This window comes from Armigeres subalbatus, chromosome 2 (genome assembly GCF_024139115.2).
Source record: "Armigeres subalbatus isolate Guangzhou_Male chromosome 2, GZ_Asu_2, whole genome shotgun sequence".
Taxonomy (NCBI): Eukaryota; Metazoa; Arthropoda; class Insecta; order Diptera; family Culicidae; genus Armigeres; species Armigeres subalbatus.
The window spans coordinates 210,953,898-210,980,555 of NC_085140.1; the positions used below are offsets into that span (position 1 = coordinate 210,953,898).

The 26,658-nt window shown below is 41.6% G+C and overlaps 2 protein-coding genes across 10 annotated transcripts in view; one reads left to right on the top strand and one right to left on the bottom strand.

The window, feature by feature from the left end:
- The window catches only part of LOC134211574 (trichohyalin), a 68,730-nt gene extending 47,002 nt beyond the window's left edge, over positions 1–21,728 (top strand). For 5 of the 9 annotated variants that reach the window (XM_062688571.1, XM_062688572.1, XM_062688570.1 and 2 more), the window contains exons 4-7: positions 15,346–17,719; positions 17,794–17,993; positions 18,568–18,780; positions 18,848–21,728. In XM_062688571.1, the coding sequence (XP_062544555.1) occupies positions 15,346–17,719; positions 17,794–17,993; positions 18,568–18,780; positions 18,848–21,116 (5,056 nt within the window). In that variant the 3' untranslated portion in view covers positions 21,117–21,728. Of the gene's footprint in view, positions 1–3,188; positions 3,633–4,630; positions 7,556–15,345; positions 17,720–17,793; positions 17,994–18,567; positions 18,781–18,847 lie in introns of those variants that run through there. The other 4 variants (XM_062688563.1, XM_062688564.1, XM_062688566.1 and 1 more) reach the window with 4 other exon arrangements.
- LOC134211576 (negative elongation factor E) overlaps positions 1–26,658 on the bottom strand; it is a 133,801-nt gene that overhangs the window by 94,786 nt on the left and 12,357 nt on the right. The gene's annotated exons all lie outside the window — the stretch shown is intronic.

Here is a 26,658-nt window from a genome sequence, read left to right on the forward strand (position 1 = left end):
TCTCTTTTGCTTTTTGAAGGATGCCGGGCTTTATTACCAAATCTAGGACCCCCGAACACCTTTTTTGGGAACATGGTCTTCTGTCGAGGCGAACGGGCTTTCCTCGGATTTAAGTCCCACAACCTAAGTGAACCACATACTGTTCAGCTAAGGGGGCATCAGCCTCCTCCTTTATTTCTCAGCCTTTCTTTTACGCGACATTTCAAAAGGAATCTCTATTCGAGCAAGATGGGCTCCTCCGAAAAAGTTCGGGCTCTGAAATTGCCATTTTACCACAAACTTGGCTTTCGAACCTTTCTATGAAAGGACTGATCCTATGGGATCCATTAAGGCAGAAAACGACTGAAAAATAAGAACAAAAACATATGCAGACCTTAAATCTATAATTATTCTATAAAAATAGTAATAAGATAAATCAACTGGCGAGCCCTAGGTTGACAGGCAAGGAAGCCCATCCGACCCACCCTTCCCTCTCTCATCAACATACGAATATGCATCGTGGAACGCTTGGTTGGACCGCGAAGAGAGCTCTTTAAGCTCCTTTCCATACCGGTGTTGAACTTAATTTAAAATGCGAAAACATCTTAATAAATAAATAAATAAATAAACAGTGAGAATTCCCGAAGATACTCCCATGATAATTACTACAGAAATTATTAGAAGAATTCTAAAGAACTTACCAAGAGAAGTGATAGATAATAGTTGGAGTAATTGCGCATTACTCCCTGAAAAAGTTGCGAAAGAATTGCCCAATTGACCAACGGTGCGAGTCCCGGAAGGTTAAAATAATTTTCGGTGGAATTCCTGGAGGGAATTTGGTTTCATTAATACCCGCTAAGCTGCGGAGGACTGCCTGTACAGTGCATAAAATTCTTTTCCATTCAGCTCGGTCCATGTCTGCACGTCGTCAACCACGCAGTCTGCGGAGGGTCCGCCAATCGTCCTCCACTTGATCGATCCACCTTACTGGCTATGCACCTCGCCTTCTTGTTCCCGTCGGATCGTTGTCGAGAACCATTTTCACTGGATTACTGTTCAACATTCTGGCTAAGTGCCCGGCCCACCGCAGTCGTCCGATTTTCGCGATGTGAACGATAGATGGTTCTCCCAACAGCTGATGCAACTCGTGGTTCATTCGCGTCTTCCACGTATCGTCCGCCATCTGCGCCGCACCATAGATGGCAGCACTTTCCTTTCGAAAACTCTCAGTGCGCGTTTGTCCCCCACAGGCATTGTCCAGATTTCGTGTCCGTAGAGAACTACCGGTCTAATAAGCGTTTTGTAGATTGTCAGTTTGGTACGGCTGCGAACTCTATTCGATCGGGGCGTTTTGCGGATTTACTGCCATGATGCGTCTCCGAATTTCTCTGCTGGTATCATTATCGGAGGTCACCAGTGAGCCCAAGTACACGAGTTCTTCAACCACCTAGATTTCGTCACCAATCCAATCCGTTTAGCTTCGTTTTTCAGTCTGATTCAGTCTGATTTCAGGCTTCCTCCATACTCTCAAAGTAACGTGCCATTATGCTCAGCGACAATACCGACCAACTCATTTTTAGTTTAGCCTTATCAATTACCTTCTTGGCCTCGGCCAGAGGTACTTGGAATGAGGCAACCTGCATTCCCGCGTAGTGTGCGAACACACAATAACGTCTGAAAGGAATAGGAGATTCAAACTTACAAACTGTTGGCCTATTTTAAAAACACTCAAAACCTTGAACGCCTAAAGTTTCTACAACATCTTGAATATGAAACTCGCATTTGAGATGCCCGGCGCAGCTTTTCCATCACCTCCCGCAGATCTTCAATCAATGTCTACAGCTATGCTGCTTCCATTCACTCTGGAAATCGGCTACAGTTATCCTTATATAGATGACTTAAACTTAAAGAAATGAACAAATGTCAAGAAATCGAAACTGTGTCAGCATTTCAACATTATATATCAAATAAAATAATTATTGAAAATCACGATTAACCAATAAACAACATTTGAGATCGTATAGAGGGGGCATAACATAGGGTGGGTGTACCAATCGTCGCCATACATAAGAACAATTTTTTTTAAATAAGTAAAAGGCATGTGGGTGGACTTTATATATCAAGCGAAAGTTTTACTTCCTGCTCCTTACAACAGCTGTAAAAACCACAATAAAATTTGTTATTATCCTCAAAATTGATTAATTCATAATAGGAACGCATGCACCAGTTGTGGCACTATTCTTAACTTTGGTTCCTTATTTGGCAAATCCCATTGTTATGGGATTGGCCAAATCGGGACCACTAGTGCGACAACTGGTGCAAATGACGTTAATTTTTGACAAATCGCAAAATCGATTTTCACAATTATATTTTGCTTGTTTTGGAGGAGTTCAAAGGTGTTATCGTATCACATGAATATGCTTTATCGATATGAACTTGGTTTGCGGTGATTTGATTGGCCATTTCGCATACAAAATACTAGTGCGACAACTGGTGCTATAGCCACGACTGGTACATCTAGCCTATTCATTGAAGAACTCGAGCAACACTCCCCCTTGTTACGCCGATGAATGATTACAGGTGTTCTACACGATTGATTTTTTATGGGTACTCCTGAATTTAAAACTTTATTTTTAGTTTTTAATTATAGCAATGCGAGGAATGCGAGGCTTTTCACTTGGGGGATGCGACGCAAGAAAAAAAAAAATATAGTAACCTAATTGTACAAATAAGGGTTTTATTTTTTTATTTTGTAGATTTTTTTTATTGTCAAAATAGTAATAGATGTAAAAGTAAGACTTGAATGATTTCCTGGATATTAAGGATATTAAATTAAATGCTATTATGGTTACAAAATTTGTAAAAGATTCTCACGGTAATAAACCGTACGAGGTAATGATTTTCAGGCTAAAGTGACACCAAGAACAATTTAATTCATGTTATTAAATTCTATTTAAACTCGTTTGGAATACCCTACAAACACTCGACAGACAGATGTATTGTCTATCTGTCGGCATATATTACGAAAATCTCCGCCATTCTTCGTTCGTTTCGAGAAAATTTCCCATCGCATCGTAGATTTTTTTTTTGCTCTACTATCCTTCGTTGTCATTTCTTGCCACCGCTCGGTACATCATCGCAACCGTACCCCACTTAAGCGACATTAAATTTAGCACGTTCGGGAAAATTTTGGTGGGGAAAACTTGCTCGCCTCTTAGTGTCCGCTAGAAAATGTTGGCGTTCGCACTGTGACGGTGTCTCCGGTTTCTATTTTTTTTCTTTGTGCACTTTTTTGTTTCCCTCTGTTTTCCCTCTTCTTTTAGTTACGTTTAAATTAGTCATTAGTAGAATTATCGAAAACCGATCGATTTACAAGTTATAATTTATTACGACTTATGTTCAATATCATAAGATAATCGCGATCGCGTGTTTTTGTTTTTTATATTGCGCTCAGTTTAGTGTTCTGTTTTCTGCGATTAACATTCTCAGAAGAAGATTTGAAATAGTGCTGTACGTTAGATTAAACGAAGCGAACGAAGCTCAAATGAGATCCTGAGCCTTTCAACCAGGCACAAAGTGTTTCACATTATGAAGTGAAAGTATTTGTGGACTATGTGTTTCAAAAATAGTTCCAGTGAATTTGAATTCCTCGAGTCAGTAATAGAGCAATGAAAAAGCGTTTTGCAGATCCAGAAAACGAAAGTGCACTTCAACGATGATTTCACTGAAAATTCAAAATACTCCCCACGACGAAATATGCAAATTTCTCGTTTACAAAATACAGCTCTCGCTTAAAAATAAGACGGTTCACTTCTATGGCAGCTACAGATCCAAAAATAATTCTCCTAGACGCCTGAAAGAATATGAATGAACTGACTACCAAAGTTAAAATAAATTGTTATGATTGATCCAGTTTTACTATGAAATCGCATGATACTTCGGTTTCCCTCATTATTTTTTTCAAATAATATTGCCAAATCACAATGCAGTGAATCACTTGCGTACCCTACACTCAGCGCAAATGATGGACACATAGTTGGCTAGTTGGTAAAACAAATAGACAGCATTTTTGTGTGTGGCCAAGTTACACAACCATTGTACTAGTGAGTGGAAAAGGACTAACTATTCTTAATAATGCAATGGGTCAAAATTGTTGACTCATTACTTGTGTCTTACATTTCACACTTTCCTAATTACATGATTTTACGTAATCGCAGAAGTAATTTAGTTATAAATTACTATAACTAAGCCATGTAATATTATGCTTGTTGATCTTGACTAGATTGTACGAATATTTATTTGTTTTACAGTATTTCAAATAAGCAACAAAAGTAACTAGTAATGTAATCGACAGTAACTGTTCAGGTGTTTCATCTCATAGCTCCTTTGTTCATCCTATACAAAGCAATGATTTGAAAAGGAAATGAGCATGTTTTTCATTTTTGTGAGCACGCATGTTTCAAAACAAAATCCGGCGGAGGTAGTGCTTCGTTCTTTTATTTTGGAATGAGATGAATTTGTTATAGCTAGATTTAAAATGAACGACGTATTGATTTGAGGCAATAGTTTGTTTTAAGACTTTTTGTCAGGTGTACAAGCGGAAAAATGAAATCATTGTTGAATTGCACTTTTTGTAAAACAAATGTTTCAGTAATCATAAATTTCAATATCAAGCAAACGTAAAGTTAAACACTGGAAAATGTAACCCAAACCAGCTAAAGAAAATATTGTTAACAAACTGTTTGTAAATGTACCCATCGTGAAGATAAGAAGAATATAGTGCGCGACAGTGAAATTCAACCATGTCTACTCAAGATTTAAGAGGTCGACGATCGACACTTCTCCAGCGTTATCAACCAGGAGCCGGTTCTCAAGATCCATTACAGCAGACACCGGATCCATCAATCGTCAGATCCACCAGCCAAAGAAGTCTGCAAAACTCTTCGCTACTGCAAAAACATTACGCAAAGACAACCTCACAAGATTTGAGAGCAGACCTTCCCACTCAGCCGGCATCAACTTCATCTCAACCACAGAGATCCAGCAGTCAGCGTAACTTGAATCAATCTAAACTACTACAACGGTATTCTAAGCAAAACTCCCTAGACTCACAAGATGTTCCAAAACCGGAGTCACAGCGATATAGTAGCCAGAAAAGCTTAGAAAGCTCCAAATTATTACAACGATACAATGTTGTTAATAACTCTCAAGAATTCACTGGTCTTGCAGCCAGAGAAAGCACTCCCGTGACTCGCTTCCAACGCAGCGAAAGCTTGGATCATGATAGGATGACGAGATCATCTTTATTGTCCAAATATACACCGAGATTCGGAAAGTCATTGGATAGGAACAAAACTGCCCCGATAAGTAGTTACAGTAACTATAGTAGCCAACAAAGTCTGAACCAACAGGATCCAGTTAAAACAATATCAGCATCACAAACGATCGGTGATTATGGAGGAGACCATTTCGATCAGTACGATGCACAAAATATACGTAGTCGGTCGTCAAGCATGGCTCGCGGTCTCAATCGCAAAAGTTTACAAAGAGATCTGCCACCATCTGCCCGAAATTATGAAATGGAAAAAGAGAATATGCCGCTAGATCCCATTACTCCTGAAACATTGCCAGTAGTGGCAACCGCCGTGCCTGTCATGGGAAATATAGCGTCAGCTCTTCCATTGCCTATGCTTGCCGCAGTTACTCCTGCGCCAACTATGGAAATCAGTGCGCCACCCCTAGAAATCTCACCTCCTTTAATGCCACTGCAACCGACCGTTTATGATATCAACTCAGAAATACCAAAACGAAAAGAACCGGTCAAGCCACCTAGGAAGGATTTGGCACCCGTGAGTATTTCCATTCCTAACATAAAAACCACAATCACCATCGAACCACCGACGCCCATCATCCCCACCAAAAAGGATGCACCTGTCGTTCCAAAAGACCTGTCATCACCATCGTTCAGTAGTAGGGATCGCATGGAACATTATGGAGGCGCTCCCATTCCGTCATCACCACCACTACCATCCCAACTACTGTCAAAGCAAAACACCAAATCACCTGCACAAACGTCGCCATCAACCAAGAAGGACAGTTCCCTATTTCCCATCAGCGACATCAGTGGTCGACGTAGCATGACTGATCTTCGTCAAACCAAAGAAGTAAGCAGCTCGTTTGCAATGGAAATTGACGAATTTAGTGACAGGCGCGAGCTGAGCCATTTCACGAAAAAGCGAGACTCAATCAAAGGCACACTAGCGTCAGCTTTCGAACAAATAGCTGTATTATCCGTTCCACATGCAACAGATGCATTCGAAGATGATGGTGAAAACGTTGAGTCACTTCCACCGAACAGAAAACTGAAAAAGCGAGACCATACCTACCATCCCTCTTTTGTACCAAAGCATGCCAAATTGGAGGAAAGCGAACGAAAGAAACAAGAGGAAAAAGAAAAACAAGAAATCCGGAAGATAGAACAAGAACGAAAGAAGCTAGAAGAGAAGGAAAGGCAAGAGAATCTAAAGAAAGAACAAGAGCGCAAAAAGCAAGAAGAAAAAGCTAAACGAGAAAATCAAAAGAAAGAACAAGAACGAAAGAAAGAGGAAGAAAAACTAAGAAAAGAGGAGGAGAAACTGAAGAAGGAGAACGAAAAGCTAAGAAAAGAGGAAGAAAAGCGTCGAAAAGATGATGACACACGAACAAAAGCTGAAAAGGAGCAGCAACGTAAAGAAGATGAAAAGAAAGCCAAAATCGAAGATGAAAACCAAAAGAAAGAAGCAGAGCGGCTTGCAAAAGAAGAAGAAAAACAAATAAAAGAGGAAGAAAAACGTTTACGGGTCGAGCAAAAACGCATACGCGATGAAGAGAAGAAGAAGCAAAAGGAAGAAAAAAAGTATCTAGTTCTTCAAAAACTAATACCAACCGATCAATTTGAGCCGGAAAAACCTGAAGACGATACTTTAGAATTTGGGAATCATTTGGACCAGTATAGCATCTCCGCACCGCCCAAGCCTCAAACCGGCTCAGTTGGGCGTCCACGATCAAGTGGAACACCTCACGGCAGCCAAAGTGCTCTCAATCGCCACACCCTCCCGGCAATGTCAAAACCTATGTACAGCAGCCAGCAGAGCTTAGATCGATCTGGTGGAGTCCAATCCAAGATGCTACAACGATACGCTAAGCGTAGTGGATCGCAAGACTTTACGCATTCTGCGGATGTAGAAGAAGCTCGAAAATTCATCAAGGATGTACACACCAGTCAGGGCAGCCTGGATCATCAACGGGTAGCACGTTCCAGTCTTCTTCAAAAATACACACCAAAACCGTTGAGTGCATCCACCGCCGGAGGTCCAGCAGTGGTTCCACCATCAACCCCAAAGTCAACCAGTCAAGTAAGCCTGGACAAGTCGCGAATCGAGAAATCTGCTCTTCTGCAGCGTTACAAGGCAAGAAGTGAATCTGGCGAAGGACGAACCGAAGGCCTGTTGGATGCGGTCGACACAGAACCTCGGAAAACAGCAATTGTGTTCAATCCCAAAAAGTTTCCGGAGAAGACGAGCACATTTGACTATCGGTAAGAAAATCAACCATGGGGAAGGTCCGTTAATTACATAACAGTCAGAAAATGTTGGGGAGTTGCTTAACCCTCTACAACCCAAATTTTTCTTTCTAAAATCGATCTACATACGGTTCAGGCATTAAAAAAAATTATTTCGCGATTTTGTCAATTTCACACTTTGATTTTTTAGAATTTTGTTTTTCAAGTTTTTTATTCAATCAAATAATTTCTTGAATTTATTAATCTTTTTTGATTTTTCAACATGTTTAGAGTTTGAAAATTGTTATTCAATGCTGACTTATTGCAATTTACAAATTTCCAGTGTTTACTTTTTATTTTCCGTGTATTGAGTTGGATAAATAATTTAGTGTGTAACATTCACAACTATAACCTTCTATTGAATATGGTTAGTTGTAGAAAAATACTAAACTAAAAATATGAGTGAAAACACAGAGGAACAAAATATTACTCAATTTTAAATATTTTTCTATAAATGTGTAGAACATTGAAAACTAACTTAAAACCACATTAAAACATGCATTGAAGTTTATATTATTGATCAACATCAAAAACTTTTCGAAATCTGATCAATTGCAAATTACAAAAAATAATCAAAATACCCCGTCTAAAGGCGGTCTTGGACACTAGAGGGTTAAAATTAGCAGATGTTTTATTAAAAAGCATAACATATAGAGAAGATGGGAGTTGAAAGTAGATGAATAAAGGGAGTGTAAGGATAGAGGAAGAGATTCAGTAGTGGACACCGTTCGGTTATGATGATGTCATCCTGACAACCGTTATTTGTTTACTATATTAACATGATGTTTTGTGCTCGATATAAAACCAAACAGACATCTCTACTTAGAACTACGAACAAATCAATTTTTTACAAAAAAAAACAATACCAATTTTTTTCCACCTTTTTCAACGTGTCATAAATTAAAGTGATTCAATTAAAAAAAATGAGTTCCATGGCGTATTTGTACAGTAAATTTAATGTATTTTGAGGATCAATAACGATTACCATCAAAATTTGAGAGCGAAATTGTTTTTTTCACATTCCAGAAAGGCTGCGAAATTCGGTTGTGGGCACCCTTATTGGTTCGGTTGTGGGCACCCTCATTTTAATGACAATTCAACCAACAACTACAGTAGGTTGTCTCATAACTTATTTTTTAATGGCGCTTTCAAGCTTTTTTTTTTAAATTATTTAAACATAATTGATAGAAATAATGAGTTTAATTAATATTTTTATTTATTGGACATGTCTATTACACATATTTTTTGGAACTAAACGTTGACCGATTTGCTTGCAACAAGTTGCATTCGTCGGGGAATCCTGTCCTGTTGCTTCCTGTTGAATATTGATCAAATCGGACTATGGGATCTAAATTTATGGAAAAAAAAAATTCATAATGAATGAGAAAGGCACCATTACCGCTAGGGTGATTAATCAGGGTTTTTTTAATACAATATAAGTAAATCAATGGAAAACATGCAATCCATTTACCTAAAGTGCAATTTTAATCTTTTCTTATGTGATTGTTTTCAATATCCTTCCTAATGCACGAGAAAGGCATGATCACTGCTAGGTGGATTGATCTGATTTTTTTAGTGCCTTCTGGCTATTAGAATAAACAAATTATTCTTTTTCTTTAAATCTAGGTGGTTTTGATTCTTTCTTCTTTATTTTCTGCCGAGTTTTCAAGGGTGCCCACAACCGAACCACAAAATTGAAATGTCCAAAAATGTCAAATTTGCGAAATTGTCAATAACATTTTCCAAATCTTCGAAATCAATATAATTTCTTCGCTAAGGGTTATTTCGTAGGGTTATTTGTCTAGCTTTCCATTGGTACACAAATGTTGGCATAAGATCAACTAGGGCCAAAGTTATAGACCAAAGACAAAAGGGTGCCCACAACCGAACCTTCTCCCCTATTATTCATGAGTATGGAAATCTACATAATTTTCTAATAATTGGCATAAATTCTTTGTTATACTCAACGCATCCCCGGGCCGTGGCCAATCTACGTTGTATGACACTAGGAAATACGTTTACACTACTGACTTAAATTTTCAACATGACGATTACTATATAGAAAGAACTCATGAAATCATGTGTGAACTCGACTCGACCCTTTATCACAACGGACCTTTCTATCCACTGACTGGTAGGCTCGAGCGTCCCATCATCTGCTTCAGACCCATAAGGGGTCCGAAACAGTTCAGTTTCAGGGTATTAAACTTGTGAGAGAATAGAAGATAGAGGAGGAGAATGTGGAGCGGCATGTTGTCTGCTTCCGGCTCTAGCGACTGCTATGGAACCTATTTATTAGAGAATTGTTCGTAGTGATAAAAACGGTTGTATTTATAGACATGATGGATTTTCCTGTCTCATTGTTTCCTATTGAAAATTGGTCAGATCGGACTATGGGATCAAAATTTATGGCCTAAATATTAATTTTGGTAATGAACGAGAAAGGCACTATTACCGCTAGGGTGATTAATCAGATTTTTTTTACTGTGAGGTATATCAATAAAACGTAAAACAATGAAAAATTGAAACCCATTTGCCTGAAGTGCTATTTTAGACTTTTCTTATGTGATTTTTTTTTAATATCCTCCCTAATGCACCGATGGAGTCATCATCACTGCTAGGTGGATTGATCTGACTTTTAGTGCCTCCAGGTTATTAGAATGAATAAATTATTCCTTTTCTTTAAATCTGGAAGGTTTCTATTTATGTTTCTCTATTTTTAGCTGAGTTTTCAAGGGTGGCCACAACCGAACCACAAAAAAGAAATGACCAAAAATGTCTAATTTGCAAAATTGTCAATTTTTTTTTCAAACCGCTGAAATCAAACTATTTTTTTCGCTAGTAGTATCGAGTAAGGGAGAATTCACTGTATTAACAAACCGTAATGAACATATGAACGTATTGAACGTAATTATCGGGACATTAGATAGAATTTCTGAGCTCGATATATTTTCCGATGGACAAACTGCATTTGTGACAAAAATTGCTTCCGACACAAATGCAGTTTCTCAAACAAGCGGTTCATTCATTCTTCCCCATAAGTCAGCCATGCATCGAATAGGGATGGAATTACAATCTCTTCCCATAACTCAGCTTCTCTAATAACTCGACATCCGTAAAGTAGACACCGGTTAGTTTTTAAATTTGGTTCCATTTCCAAATGGTGAGATGATTTTGCTCAGGCAATGTAAGAATTTAATCCTTTCTTGCCCACGACTTTTTTTAAAGATTTCAGTAGGAAGGAATCATTTTTGAGAAATACCTATGCTAGAACAAAAGTTATTTGACAAAGCTAAAATTAGTGGAAAACGAAAAAAAAAAGTTTGAGGATCAATAGTTAATTGATTATTTTCAACAGTTTAACTATTTGTACACAAAATTGATTATATTTGTAGCCTAATGGAACCATAAAGATGTGCCAAATATTGTTTTTTTCCCCTAATTCTTTCGTTTATTTCATTTCATTTATTTAGTCTACATCTAAACAAATAACACTGAATCAACAATTTGACGCCACAATACACGGTTCGAGGCCGCTCGCCAAGTCGTTTTGCACCTGGTCTGCCCATCTCGCTCGCTGCGCTCCACGCCGTCTCATACCTGCCGGATCGGAAGCGAACACCATCTTTCCAGATTGCTGTCCGGCTTTCTTGCAACATGCCCTGCCCTTCGTACACTTCCGGCTTTAGCTACCTTCTGGATATGTACTGCGTTCGCCATAGAGTTCGCGAGCTCGTGGTTCATTCTTCGCCACCACACACCGTCTTCTTGCACACCACCAAAGATGATCCTAAACCCCGGCTCTCGAATACCTGAGTGCTTGCACGTCCTCCTCAAGCATTGTCCATGTTTCATGTCCGTAGAGGACAACCGGTCTTATAAGCGTCTTGTACATGACACATTTGGTACGTTGGCGAATCTTTTTCGACCGCAGTTTCTTCTCGAGCCCGTAGTAGGCCCGACTTCCACAGATGATGCGCCTTCGTATTTCACGACTAACGTTGTTGTCAGCCGTTAGCAAGGATCCGAGGTAGACGAATTCCTCGACCATCTCGAAGGTATCCCTATCGTAACACTGCTTCCCAGGCGGGCCCTGTCGCGCTCGGTTTCGCCCACAAGCATGTACTTTGTCTTTGACGCATTCATCACCAGTCCAACTTTTGTTGCTTCACGTTTCAGGCGGGTGTACAGTTCTGCCACCTTTGCAAATGTGCGGCCGATCAAGTCCATGTCATCCGCGAAGCAAATAAATTGACTGGATCTGTTGAAAATCGTACCCCGGCTGTTACACCCGGCTCTCCGCATGACACATTCTAGCGCAATGTTGAACAACAGGCACGAAAGTCCTTGTCTTAGTCCCCGGCGCAATTCGAACGAACTGGAGTGTTCCCCCGGAATCTTCACACAGTTTTGCATACCATCCACCCTTGTTTTGATCAGTTTGGTAAGCTTCCCAGGGAAGTTGTTCCATAAGTTTCCATAGCTCTACGCGGTCTATACTGTCCCCAGGTAACCAATAAGCATTAAAGTAAGCACTATAGCAGCATTATACTGGTATTGCGTATGCTCCATGCTGTATATAAGCATTTAGAAAACCTGGGTGTTCTAAATTAGCATTCTCAAAGCAATCATGAAAGGCATAGTCTTATAATAGCATTTTAAATGCATAATGCTGCTTTTCGTTAAGTGCAATGAATCAGCTACATTATTGCTGCTTTAAAGCCTGTTCATACGTCGAATGTTTTCCAATATGGAACCATATAGCGGGGACTATTTGTCCAATGAACTTACATTTGAGAACAGAAATCGGTACGTGCAAAATGTTTTTTTTATTCCTATCATTGCCAGGAGCAGTACAGGAATTTCTCATTTTCAATAAGAGATTTCACGCGATGTTTATATATCTGCCCTTTTCAAAATCTATTGAAACGCGAAGGATGAATGGCATGCTACAAAAATCTCACAAAATATTTGTTCCGTGACAGGACATGAAAGTGTGCAATACCTGCGCTATTTTTTAGTTTATTTTCACTCTCAACTCGGTGAATTAAAGAAGTATGAATAATGTATCGACTAGTCACTATTTTTTGCATACATCTATTAAAATAATATAGAAATTGAAATTATAAAACAAATCACAACATCCTTTCAAGACTGCCTTTCATGCGAAATTGATCAAAGTACCCACGATTCTTTCATTTGGTCGCCTGAAATAGAAAAAGGCGTTTTGCTCTCTGTCTTATGACGTCATTCCCAGGTGTAATGAAACAGCTACAGTAGTGCTGCTTTAATGCATCCATCGAAAAAGCAACATTATTCCTACTACCATCTCTCTCTTATGGGCCAGCTAGTGAAGGCGATGACAACTACAGCGTCGAGTGGCAAGAGCGCGAGTTCGAATCCCGTTCGAAGAAAGTAAAAATTGTGTTCCATTTAAATATGAAAATACAATAACGATATAATATGAAAAAAACTATGGAAAAAAGAATTAGAAAAAAATGCCATTAAAAAAATATTTTTCTTGTTTTTAAAATCAAGTATTTATTCAGGATTTCAGATGCTGAATAAATGCTACTCGGCAAAATTTCTACTTTTTCGATAAAGTAGAATTAAGCTCTTAATAAGCCATATATTGGTCCAAAACCAGCATTAAAATAGCATTAAAGGTGACTATATGGATTATTGGCATTGATTGTTTTGCAGTAAAGGCGCATATAATGCCACTTAAATGCTTTATAAAATGCTTACTGGTTACCTGGGTCGTATGCCGCCTTGAAATCAATGAACAGATGGTGCGTTGAAACCTGGTATCCACGGCATTTTTGAAGGATTTGCCGTACAGTAAAGATCTGGTCCGTTGTCGAGCGACCGTCAACGAAGCCGGCTTGATTACTTCCCACGAACTCATTCACTAATGGTGACAGACGACGGAAGATGATCTGTGATAACACTTTGTAGGCGGCATTAAGGATGGTGATCGCTCGAAAGTTCTCACACTCCACACTTTCTTGTAGATGGGGCATATGACCCCTTCCTTCCACTCCTCCGGTAGCTGTTCGGTTTCCCAGATTCTAACTATCAGTTTGTGCAGGCAAGTGGCCAGCTTTTCCTGGCCCATCTTGATGAGCTCAGCTCCGATACCATCCTTACCAGCTGCTTTATTGGTCTTTAGCTGATGGGTGGCATCCTTAACTTCCCTCGATGTGGGGGCTGGTTGGCTTCCATCGTCCACTGAACTGACGTAGCAGCTGCCTCGACTTTCACTGCCTGTACTCTCAGCGCCATTCAAATGTTCTTCGTAGTGCTGCTTCCACGATCACCACACGTCCGTCAAGATGCTCCCATCCTTATCCCTGCACATTTTGGCTCGCAGCACGAAGCCTTTCCGGGATGCGTTGAGCTTCTGATAGAACTTGCGTGTTTCTTGAGAACGGGACAGCTGTTGCATCTCCTCGCACTCCGCTTCTTCCAGGCGGCGTTTCTTTTTCTGAAAAAGGCGGGTCTGCTGTCTCCGCTTGTTGCAGCGCGACCGCCCGTGCTGCGTCCTTCTCCTCCAGAATCTGTCTGCACTCTTCGTCGAACCAATCATTCCGTGGACTTCGTCCCATATACCCGACGTTGTTCTCCGCTGCGTCATTAATGGCTGCTTTGACTGTATTCCAGCAGTCCTCAAGAGGGGCCCCATCGAGCTCACCCTTTTCCGGCAACGCTGCCTCGAGATACTGCGCGTATGCAGTGGCGACATCACGTTGCTTCAGTTGGTCTAGGTCGTACCGCGGTGGTCGTCGATGCCGAACATTGTTGATGACGGATAAGTTTTGGGCGCAGTTTAACCACGATATGTCCTGACGTCGATAATGTCGGAGAAGTGCCTTCCATCATCGTTTATTTAGAAGGCTCTTTTACCGTGAAGCGTTACGGAGCCGAAATCAAGTTCAATAAGACATTCTTATGTGTAGTGTTAGTTTTGGGGAACCGTTTGCTGTTTGATGTTGAAACAATTCGATGAAGGATAGATGGTACAGAATTTAATGATGCTCCACAGACAGGCGGGAAAGAAATAACCATGCTTTGAGTTCTTGGCGGTAATCCACAAACCACTGCAGAAATATGTTTTGCCCTGGATTGCCACTGGTCTTAGAAATGAAATTTTCACAATTTTTTTGAAATAAAGAATGGTTTTCTCGTGTTTTTCCCCTATAATACAAACGGTTCATTTATTCTTTATACAGCTAAGCTGCTGTATTGGTAGTGGCATATTCATTCAAACAGGTTATTATTCTAATGGACTTCATTACTAGACTTGCCAGCGGTTTCTTCTAGTCGTTCAATTCATTGATACTCTAAAAAGCATTGAAGGTCCATCAATGCAGTGAAAAAGGCATAGCCGAAAAATTGCATGGGGCAACTATACTTAGGACGGCAGTGTAGTATCTCTGAGTAAAATGTTAAACTTTACGGAAAAATGTGAAACTTCATTTTCAATATTAATTATCTAAATGGACTAACGGTGAGATGGACCAGCAACGACAACAACAATAAATAATGGAAAATCTAAAAATAGATTCTGTGTGGATTCTGGCAGCAGAATACCACAGTAGATCTCGGCACAGTAGCGGTTGAGTAACACAGAGTGCCTACCAAATAAATAAAGGAATAAAAAAAAATTAATTATCTAAATAATGCATTCAATCGACAATATCCACAAATTTGAATATCTTTGTACAAATATACTTAATGGATCTCTTGTTCGTGTCCTTTTTCAGCGACCACGAATATGAGCCAATCGGTGAGCCAGTTGAGGACAAAAATGTCGAAGCAGCCAAAGGCAGCCTGGCACTGCCAACTGATGACAAGAAAAGAAAGTTATCCACCTCTTCGTTGCGTGTTCCTTTGGACGAAGGCGACACCATCAGTATGGAGGAACTTCAAAAGGACATTGAGGATCGATACTTTAATCGTCCTTCCGTAGAACAAGCAACAATAGAATTTACGGAACCAGTTGAGGTGGCTGCACAAGAAAAGACTAGTAAGGTTAAATCAGCTATGGCTCGAGCTCAAGAAAGTGGTAAGAAAGCCATGGCCAAAGCACAAGTAAGTAGCCGGAATGCTATGGTCAAAGCACAAGAAGGTGGAAAGAGCCTGCATCAGAAGCTACGCAAACAGACTGATAAATTCAAAACCAAAATGACCAATATTAATATCAAGAAGGATAAGGATGTGGCTCCTCTAGCAACACCGGAAATTGTCACAACGCCAGAGATCGAGAAACTCGATTTTACCCTTGCTGAGCCTTCGCCTGAACATGAGACTGGTGAATTAGAATCCGTCCCCGCACAGGCTGACGAAGCTACAGCAGAGGTAGAAAACGAGGAGGTTGTTCCTGAAAGTGGAGCAACCAAAAAGAAGTTCAGAGCCGCAGATTTTAGTAAAATAAAAAATATTCAGATGCCAAAGATTCATAAACCGGAGTTCAAAAGACCAGAATTCACTAAAATTTCGAAACCTAAAATGCCAAAGCTCAAAACGCCGGATATGTCAAAATTCAAGCGCCCGGAAATGCCAAAGTTTTTAACTGAAAAACCTGATTTTTCCAAACTCAAGATGCCTGAGAAAATTGGTACCATCAAAATTCAACGTAGCAAATCGATGAAAGAACCCGTATTATCAAGTGCTACGAGCGCTGCGTCACCTTCGGAAATTGAGGCACCTTCTACACTCGACGGAGATGGTACTAAGAAGAAGCTCAAATATAACGACTTCAGCACTTATCCACGTTTGTTGGACAAATTCAAGCGCCAAAAACCAAGTAATGAAAGTGTTCGGGCGTCCACGCCTCCACCGCTGGAGTTCACTAAAGTTGCAAAAACATCCCGCACTAAAGGAACTGGTTTTGTTTCACGTTGGGCAGAAAAATCATCGGAGGATACGGGAAGTACTCGTTTCTTCACCGGTAGTGAAATTGGAGAGCGTGAAGGATCGGTTGAAAAGCGAATACGCCAACGCTTGGAAAGGGCCGATTTCGATGAACCGGAGCTTGCGGTCACTGCCGAACAGAAACAACTTGAAGAATATGATAAGGAAAATCGTGAAATTCATCTCTTGTCTGCTGCACGGCACGACGAGTTTATGAAACGTAAGCCACCTATGGAGCGCCAAGAATCAGATCTTGCCTCTGAGGAAGAAAAACAGTTCTGGGCCAGTTCGCTAGGTCAGAAAATTCGACAAAATATCGATATGAATAGCAACGACTTTGATTTCTTAGACGAAGAGGATCGTCTACGCTCGGCCCGTGAAAATGAAACTATGGCATTAAGTGCACACGATCGCGCCAGGTTCTTGGGGGAACCATTAGGTGAACAATCGGAAAAGGATTATGACATGCGATCCACAACTCCGTATTCAAACAAAGAGTGCCAGTCGTCTGGTAGCTCTGGAATACGTCGACGTAAAGGCGTTATTGAAGAAATCGATGATGATGAATTCTTCTTGCGTCAAAAGGGGATTTCCAAAGACAATATTCAAATGGGAGAATACATCAGCACGGCTATCAAAGAAGGTTTAAGCACACCTAAGAATGCCCTGGCTGAAATGGGAAGCTACGATCCATACTTTGACGACGAAGCAGATGTTAGTGAACGGATGAGCGTGGATTATCGCGCAGAACACGCTGCAGGGGGTCGCTACTATCAGCCAAGCTTTGAATCTGACGACGTGTCCAATAAGCAAAGCTTCACTGATGAATTCCGCAAACAAGCTGACTTTTTCAAAACATTCCCTCCAGATCGCCCCATAAGAAAGCATAAAAAATCATACAATGACGATCAGTTACATGACGACCATCAAAAGGTGCCATACGATTCGTACCAACAGGAGGAAGAACAAGATGTGGAGTTCTACGGTAGAGATCGTAAGTATGGCGCTGAACCACAAGAAAATCGCGCAGAGAGGGATGAACGTTTCATAGACGAGGAAAGCGTTGGTAATGGATTTACTCTCACCGGTTCAGCCGTACCTCCAACGCCACCCAGGCGGCGTAAGAAGCGCTTCCGCGAATTCACACCATCGGAACTCACGCCATTTGGAGATGGACTCACATCAAAACCTATTTACAATAGTTATACTCTAGGACCCGAAACGGTACATTGTCGCATTTTAGTCATGTTCCAGGCTTATTCGTCGATCAGATAACCCACTTTATTATTACATTACAGCACATTTTCAACACCGACATCCCGCTGGCCCAAGAGGAGAGCTTCACAACGCCTCTACCAACCCCAAGAAGATCCCGTTCAAGATCGCAACTCTCGAAATTCGATGACGATAGAACATCAAGAGGAGCAGAGTCCTACATCTTCGGAGCCGAAGACAACGCCTTGGTTAAGCTCGCTATCGACATGTCTGAATCAAACGGGTAAGTAATGTGCACATATTATTCGTTAAATACACTGTGCAATGTATCAATAGGCCTTATACGGGCTGAACCAACTCAATAAGCAAAGGCAGCAACGTTTTCATTTATTTATTTGAGGCCGTCCATTGTCGTAGTACTGCAATTTTAATACCCTGTGGCATGACTAAGTATCTATGTCCCGAAACTGCGTGAATCCTTCATTCATCCATCCGTAGCCCAGTTTCCGTTCTTAGCTAAATCTAAAAAACCACTATGTTTAATGAATATTTTTCTATGGAAGTCTGTATTTTATAATATGTCACTATGATCTGTTCAACTGACTAAAAAAAAGTTTACTTATGGTGTGCCACTGTAAGCATGCTAAGAGAAAGATATTTATTTAGTCATACGGCTACCTAAGGCTACGTCTTCTGTTTTGTTGTTGCTCTTCGGAATGACCCCGAACGAATGGTATCGGGAAGCTCGTCAGATTCGTTGTTCACAATTATACAGAGTATGGCTTGAGGTTTGGGAAGATTCCATTATGCTATTTCCAAATGATGTTTTATTCATTTCATTCATTTATTTCAAATAGCTACGCAACTGTTCGAAAGGAACCTCCGCCACGTCCTCCAGCTCCGATTCGCCGTAGGAAATCCACCCGGTCTCTGGGCGATCAACGCCAGTTCAACACTCTGCCAAATTTTCATTCGGCATCGCCAGCCCGTCCATCTCGCAATTACAGCACGATCAATCCTAACAGACCGCCACGTGGTAGATCTGTGTCAAGCTTGAACGAAAGTGCTACGTAAGTCACCTTGCTTTCACATCACTGATATTGCAATTGGAAATAACTCTATTCGTATTTTTTGTAGGAAACTTTCGACCATAAGCAAGGATGACATCACTCAATACGAAGATATTGAAGCCGTTGGGGATCAAGTAAAACTGCACGAAACTCTGCAATCTGGTGATGTTGTTAAGAAAATGAAAGATCGACCACTGCCCCCACCACCCCGTCCACCAAGAGACAATAGAAAGGCTCGCCGTTATGATCAGGATGATCGATTTGATTTTGATGGTGGCACTGAAAGGATCATTCCTTTAGATACGATCGAACCCAGGGTTATAGAAGAGGTGGAAATAGCAATTCAAACGGATCCTGTATCCGACGACTTTGAACTGGATATTGAAGTATCGGAAACTATGGCCAAACCAGGGAAAACACTGCAAGAAATTCTGAAGGAAGAACAACAAGCGGAAATTGATAGAGCCCGACAGTTGGCAGAGGCAAGCAATTTAATGCGAGACATTCAAAAATTCAGAGACTCCACATCGTCCTTATCGCTTCATGGTAGCCGTCCAGAAACTCCATCCGCAATGACGTTTGAAAGAAGGGTCTCAGCGCCTTCTACGTCTCAAATAGTACCAGGTCTGAGTAGTGAAAACCTCACTGAACAAGACTTAGCTAACATCGACGATGACAAATTTATAGCAGAGCTAGTAAAGAAATACGTTTCTGAGGAGAAGGTAACTGATAATGGAAAGAAACCATTCAAAACAATGGAAGAACCTAGATTAGTAACAGAAAGGGCTGAGCAAGAGAAATTGCGTGAAATCGAATCAATGATCGTGCAAGAAAATGTTCAAAGAGAAGATATAAGAGCTGTTCAATCGGGGCCAGCAGCACCTCCACGAAGACGCTCTTTGGTATCGTCTACTCATGACATACCAACAAGCATCGAAATTCCTCAAAATGTAATTGAAGAAATCGTAGAACGCCTCAGAACCAATGAACAGCAGCACATTGCAGAATTGGAACAACTCCACCAACAACAGTTGGATGAATTGAGAAAACAGCAGGAGGAACAAAGGGTGCTGCAAGAACAAAAATTAACAGAACAGCAGAAAATGCTGTTTGATCAGCAGAATCAACAACTGCACGAAACACAGCAGCTTAAGGAACAAATTTTCCAACAACAAGAACAACAAATGGCGCTACTCCAGCAGCAGCAACAGCAACAGCAACAACTTCTACTGGCACAGCAACAGCAGCAAATTCTGCTCCAACAACAAGAAAAAGAACGGGAACTTCAGCGAGAGAGAGAACGCGAGCTCCTTCGTGAGCGTGAAATTGAATTGGAGAAATCTCGCGAAAGAGAGCGTGAATTGCACCACGCTAGAGAACTTGAGTTGCAGCGAGCACGGGAGCTGGAGCAGCAACGGGCGAAAGAACTTGAGCATCAAAGGTTGCGTGAATTAGAGCTTCAGCGAACAATGGAGCTGGAGCATCAGCGTCTTAGAGAGCTTGAATTACAGCGAGTTCAAGAAGCCGAAGTGCAACGCGCTCGAGAGGCGGAACTACAACGTGCTCGAGAAGCAGACCTGCAAAGAGTTCGAGAAACTGAAATACAAAGAATTCGAGAAACAGAATTGTTGCGCGCTCAGGAAGCTGAAATACTCAAACTCAAGGAAATTGAACGTAAAGTGAGAGAGAGCCAAGCCAAGGAAGAAGGATCAATTGCGAATGCTGCTGATGAAACTGTAGAACCATTAGCATCAGCGAAAATGACACAAGAAGTTGTGGAAACTAGTAAAGAAGCATCAGTCTCTGAACAGAAGCCAACAGTCGAGCCCGCACCCGTTCGTCCACCACCACCACGAATAAGTCCTCAGATACCGATAAATGCACAGTTCCCTTACCAAGAATATCTATCCTACCCACTTCCACCGCCACCCTTCTATCCTACTAGGAATCATTCGGATGAAGAAGGAGCCTTTCCGCAAGCGCCACATCGTCGTCGAAGGCATCATCGGTCGAGGAGAGAATCAACTTCTGAAGAGGAGTTCCAGCGTGAACAACGGAAACAACGCCACGGAACGCGTTCGCCTGAGCCATCAATTCCAGCCCTGGGCAGTCAATTGATTAGAGCTTGTGGAGCTTCCATCAGAGAAACGGGAGATGAACTGATGTCAATTCTGCGGGCAAGCAGCAAAGACGAAAACAAACGTGATTTGCACATTGCTCTCATAATACTTATTGTAATTGTTGCCGGCCTGATGGCCCTGGGAATGAGTGGAGAACAATCTGTGCATCATCACCATTGGGACTACTTCACGCCACCTGGAAACAGCGGACACTAACCGAAAATGTTGTGATACGACCCGCTAATAGGAAGTCCCACGTTGTTATTTTGGATACATGTACACAATGGTTCATTCACGTCTAATTTTTATAGTAGAATTTAAAATGCATCTTTATCAATTTGTTATCACTTGTAACGCATCGTGTTACCCTTAGAATGTGGTTAATTTTAAATTGTTTTTACAATCTGCATTTGAGCGTTTACTAAACACTAGAAGTCAATCATTAAGCTGTTGAGTCATATTTATTTCATCTTTTTGCTAAACTATAGTCCATTACCGCAACGCACAAGAACCCGCACATTGTTGATTATTTCTGCACTTTCTAATAACGCACCACGAAAGCAAATCAATAACATCAAAATAGTGAACACAATTAATCGAGATTTTTACATGCCTAATTAGTGTACAGTAGGTATCAGAGTCGAAAGAATGCGAGTTGCAGAAAAAAACACACAAGGTTCGAAAACCTGCGAGTTTCAAAGCTAGTCAAAGAATGTACATAGGGAATAAAGATCTGGATATCCGAACCCTTCATTATTAATTTATTTGTTTTTAAACATTATCACATTTCGACAGAAAAATAAAACAAATGTTTTGGCAAAAATGAAATGTTTTTACTGAATTGAATCAGATGACTACCGTGATGGATCAAAATCTGTCTACTTTATGAGATATCAAGGAATAAAATGGAGTCTTAGAGAAATAATTAATAACTAATTTATCTTATCCTGGTTATATACTTGATAGTAAGAAAGCGGTTGCAGTCTAAAGGTAGTCTAAAGGCTGAAAGTCTCAAAAGGCTGAAACTGAAATGCCTTAAATTGATGGGATGAAATGAATCCCAAACATACGAGTTGTTGTGCCAACCATGTTGAGTGGTTGAATAGTGAATAATGAATAATGAATAAAGAATAAATAATAAAAAATAATTAAGGATAAAGAATAAAGAATAAATAATAAAGAATAAAAAATAAAGAATAAAGAAAACGAAATACACAGAGAATAAGAAAAGAAATAAGTAGGAAAAAGGAAGAATGAAGACGGAAGGAAAAAAGATGAAAGATTAAAGAAAGAACATTAAAAAAGAAGTAAAATTTAAGAAAAAATAGAAGAAGGAATAATGAAGGAAGAAGAAACAAGGAAGAAGAAACAAGGAAGAAGAAAGGCAGAAAGAAGGAGACAAAAAGAAGAATGAAGGAAAAAAGAAAAGGAAGAAGGAAGAAAGAAAGGAAAAAAAGGCAGGAAAATGAAGGAACGAAGGACAAGGAACAAGGAACGAAAAAAGAGAAGGAAAAAGAAAAACGAACGAAAGAAGAAAGGAGGAAGAACGAAAAACTAATAAGGAAAAAGGTAGAAGGAAAAAATAATAGAGAAAGGAAAAAGGAACAAGAAGAAAGAAGACAGAAAGGGAAAAGGTAGAAGGAAGAAACAGTAAAAAACAAGGAAAAGGAAGAAACAAGAAAAAACAAGGAAAAGGAAGAAAGAAAGAAAAGGAAAAAGAAGAAAGGAAAAAAAGAGAAAGAAGAAAAAAGAGAAAAGGGAGTGAGAAGAAATAAGGAAGAATGAAGAAGGAAGAAAAGAAAAGGATAAAATCAATTTTATTGGCACATTGGTCTTGATGCTGCTCGTATAGAGGAAGGGAGCAGCGTGTGTGCGAAAGCAGATGGGAAAGAAACGGAATCCGAATGTTATCACTAGGCTACGACAAGTGTGAATATGATTTGAAAAGTGTTGAAGTATGCGAGGGCCAGAGCGCACACACGCTGCTCCCTTCCTCTATACGAGCAGCATCGAGACCGATATGCCAATAAAATTGAATCACGGTCGTACAGCTCCTGTCTTACTAGAAATGATTTGGCGCGTAAATAAGAATTTTGGTTCCAATAGTATCATATGGTGGCATCGGGAGAGACTTGATGCAATGTGTACAAACCATACACGACCATCGATGATTCTCCAAATGATAAACATCGATCGCTAGAACTAGTTAAGTATTAGCCGAATAATAAATATGCGTATCGTTGCCTCCGTTTTTGCCAGTCTCTGTAACAGTGACTTTCATTCACTGCCCGAGCCATCCCCAGAAAGGATGTACGACAAAGACGGACGCTTCGATAATTTAATTATTCTCAAATGGCCCTCGCATACTTCAACACCATTCAAACTATTTTCACACTTGTCGCAACCTAGCGATAACATTCGGATTCCGTTTCTTTTCCCATCTGCTTTCGCACACACGCTGCTCCCTTCATCTATACGAGCAGCATCGAGATCGATATGCCAATAAAATTGAATTTGAGCTGATCACGGTCATGCAGCTTCTGTCTAATGAGAAGAATAAAAAAATAAAAATAAGGCAAGAATCAAAAATCAAATCCAAGAATCAAGAACAATAAAAGTCTTGTTCCTTTCTATGCTACCAACAGCCAGGAGACAGCAGCACGTACGGACGTTCGTTCGCTGTTTACGTTTTCGCTACGTCGCGTTGGCGTTATTTTCTCCCGGACCCGTCAGGGGAGACTCGGTGGCCGATTCGGGCGCTGGAAAAGTGCCTAAGCGCACTGCTCTTGGAGGCGCGGGTAACCCCTCCAAGCAGCTTTTGCAGAGCAACGTGTTCTCGCCGTTGCCGCTTGATGACGCCGGCAATCCGCCGAAAAAGAGGAAGAAGCAGCAATCGCAGCTGCCGCAGGTGCAACCGGAGCGGAAGGATAAGTGCCCGCCCGTGTTTGTGAAGGACGATTCGCCGGATTTACGCCCAAAAATTCGCCAGCTGATTGCTAAGGGGCTGAAATGTACTTTTCGGCTCTGCAGCGAGAGCGTGAAAGTGATGCCGGCAAACAGGGACCATCATCAATCCGTCGTGGAGTTCATCGAGGTCCACAAGTATGAGTACTACACTCATGACCACCCCGGCACGAAGCCGCCCAAGGTTTTGCTGCGAGGGCTTCACGACATGAAGGAGGCAGAGCTCCAAGCAGAGCTTGAAAGTTGCGGACTGAAGCCAGGGCACAAGATCGCTCGTCACGACAAGGCGAGGAGATATCGCGACCAGCTTTACCTGATCCATCTGGAGCACGGCTCCACTACCTGGAAGGACCTGAAGCTGGTTGGCTTTATAAATTACACCGTCGTTGACTGGGAGCGATATCGGCCAGTGCACCGCGATGTCACGCAATGCACCAACTGCTTCAATTTCGGGCACGGCACCAGGAACTGCCGCATGAAGCCACGCTGCAACAAGTGTGGCGAACACCATCCGACTTACGAGTGCGACAAAATGGAGGTGGCCGATCCCAAGTGCGCCAACTGTGGCGACAAACATCGGGCCACCACAAAGGGCTGCCCAAAGCGAGCCGAGTTCCTGGAAATCCGGAAGAAGGCTTCCACCAGGACCATTCCGAAGAAGAACCGTGTTCCTGTAATCAACGAAGTGAACTTTCCAGCCATCCCGGCTCCCCGTCGTGTGATTCCAATACTCCCACCGCTACAGCCCCACAAGCGACTGGCAGCGGCAGCTGCATCGGTCCAAGCTTCAGCATCGTCGGCACCATCCACCAGCGAATGGCCCCCGCTTCCTCCTCCTGGATTCCGTCGGCAGTCGGAGAACAAAGCCGTCCCACCGGAAGAATCTGCCCCGCTGTACACTCCAGAGCAACTGATGCCGATCTTCGCGCATCTCGCCACTCGGCTGCGCGGCTGCAAAACCCGCTTTGACCAGGTTTTCACTCTTGGCATGTTCATCATTGAAATTGGCTGCTAGGGTGGGCCTGGTCAACTGGAACGCTTGCTCGCTTAAGAGCAAAATAATTGAGCTGAAGGATTTCCTTGAGGAGAAGGAAATAGACGTGGCGTTCATCACCGAAACGCATCTAAAACCGGAGGTAAACGTCAACATCCCGGACTTCCGCAACGTGCGACTCGACCGGCCGACCAGGGGAGGCGGTGTGGCCATCGCTCTTCGCTACAACATCAACGGCATACTGTCCAACGCAAGCCAAAGCCGGCGATGGATCATCGGCTGCCCTTCGGAGGGACATCGTCAAGCTGACGCGGAGGCAAGGCCAGTATATCACTGCCGGCGACTTGAATGCCAAACATCAAGCCTGGGGCAACAGATGGAGCAACGATATGGAGGAAGGCCACTACACGATCTTGGGCCCGGATTCAACCACTCGGCTGAGTCGGTCCTGTATCCACGCAACCCTCGACCTATACATAACGATCACGTCTCGCAGCCAGTCGTCCACCAGGAGCTCAGTTCGGATCACTACCCGGTGGTGGCGGAACTGGGCTCCTCGGTCAATCGGCACCAGCAGTTACGGCGAAACTACCATCGAGTGAACTGGCAGCGGTTCCAGCAGTGCGTCGACAACACCATCAATTACGAGGTGCGTCCGAAGACGCCGGAAAGTATCGACCAATATGATCTACTAAAGGTGTGGAAATCAATATGTGTATTACACAGAAGTCTATGTGTAGTAGTGCGTCGTTTACTTTTGTTCATATAGCAACGTCTGGCATCTTGACGACGCCCTACGTCACAAAAGTTGTTATTTAATTTTCCTCCAAGCAAGCATGTGATTGTATCCCTCCCCTTGCCGTTCCTAAGGGTAACCTGCACATTGTTATGCATAAACAAACATGAAAAAAATGCAGCAGCGGAGAATGTCGGAGGTAAATATCTTTAATTAAATTTGCGCTAAATTTCTGTTTTTTTAGGAAGGAGAGGTTTTACGAGAAAAGAAGATATTCTATGGATATGTACAAACTGACAACAATGTTGAAGATATTCATTAGTTCACATGATTGCAACAAATCAATCCATTTGCAGCTATGGTGGCACGTTTATCGTACCAGTTTGAGCAGAAAACTTCTACGACTGGCAAAAGTACAAAAATAGTTTTTTTTCCTGTTTTAGATGATACTCGGCTAGGTATCTGAATAAGTTTTCTGTTCTAAGGTTATTCAGGTTAACGGTTCTAGTTTGATATCACGATAACCTTGTGACATTCTAATGAGAAGCTCAAAATATATCACTGCCTCAACCATCATACTAACAACATGAGCTTGTGTGACGTCGCTCAATTTCCCCTCAAAGTTTGTTTTTGTTGACAGTTTACTAATACAAGTAAATGTCGACTTCCTCCACACCTTTCTTAGAGCATATTGAGTATCGACCGCCAGCTGTTCGCCATCGAAAAGGCAATCTCGGTGGCCAGAGAGCAGCATGACCCGACGGCTCGGCAGGTAAGCAACTCGTTAAACATCGATGCACTCACCAAAGATTTGATTCGATTGCGGAATGTCACTGGCCGGCAGTTTCAGCGTACTGGACTGCCTGAGCTTAAGGCACGCTGCAATCGAATCACAAAAATTATCAAGGCCAGAATGGTGGACCTCAAAAATAATGACTTCTCGAATAAGATCCGCACTCTCCCAGATTATGCTAAGCCGTTCTGGAAAATGACCAAAATACTAAAATCCAAGCCTCGGCCCATTCCACCTTTGATCCCACTAGACAGTAATGGCTCTAAGGATC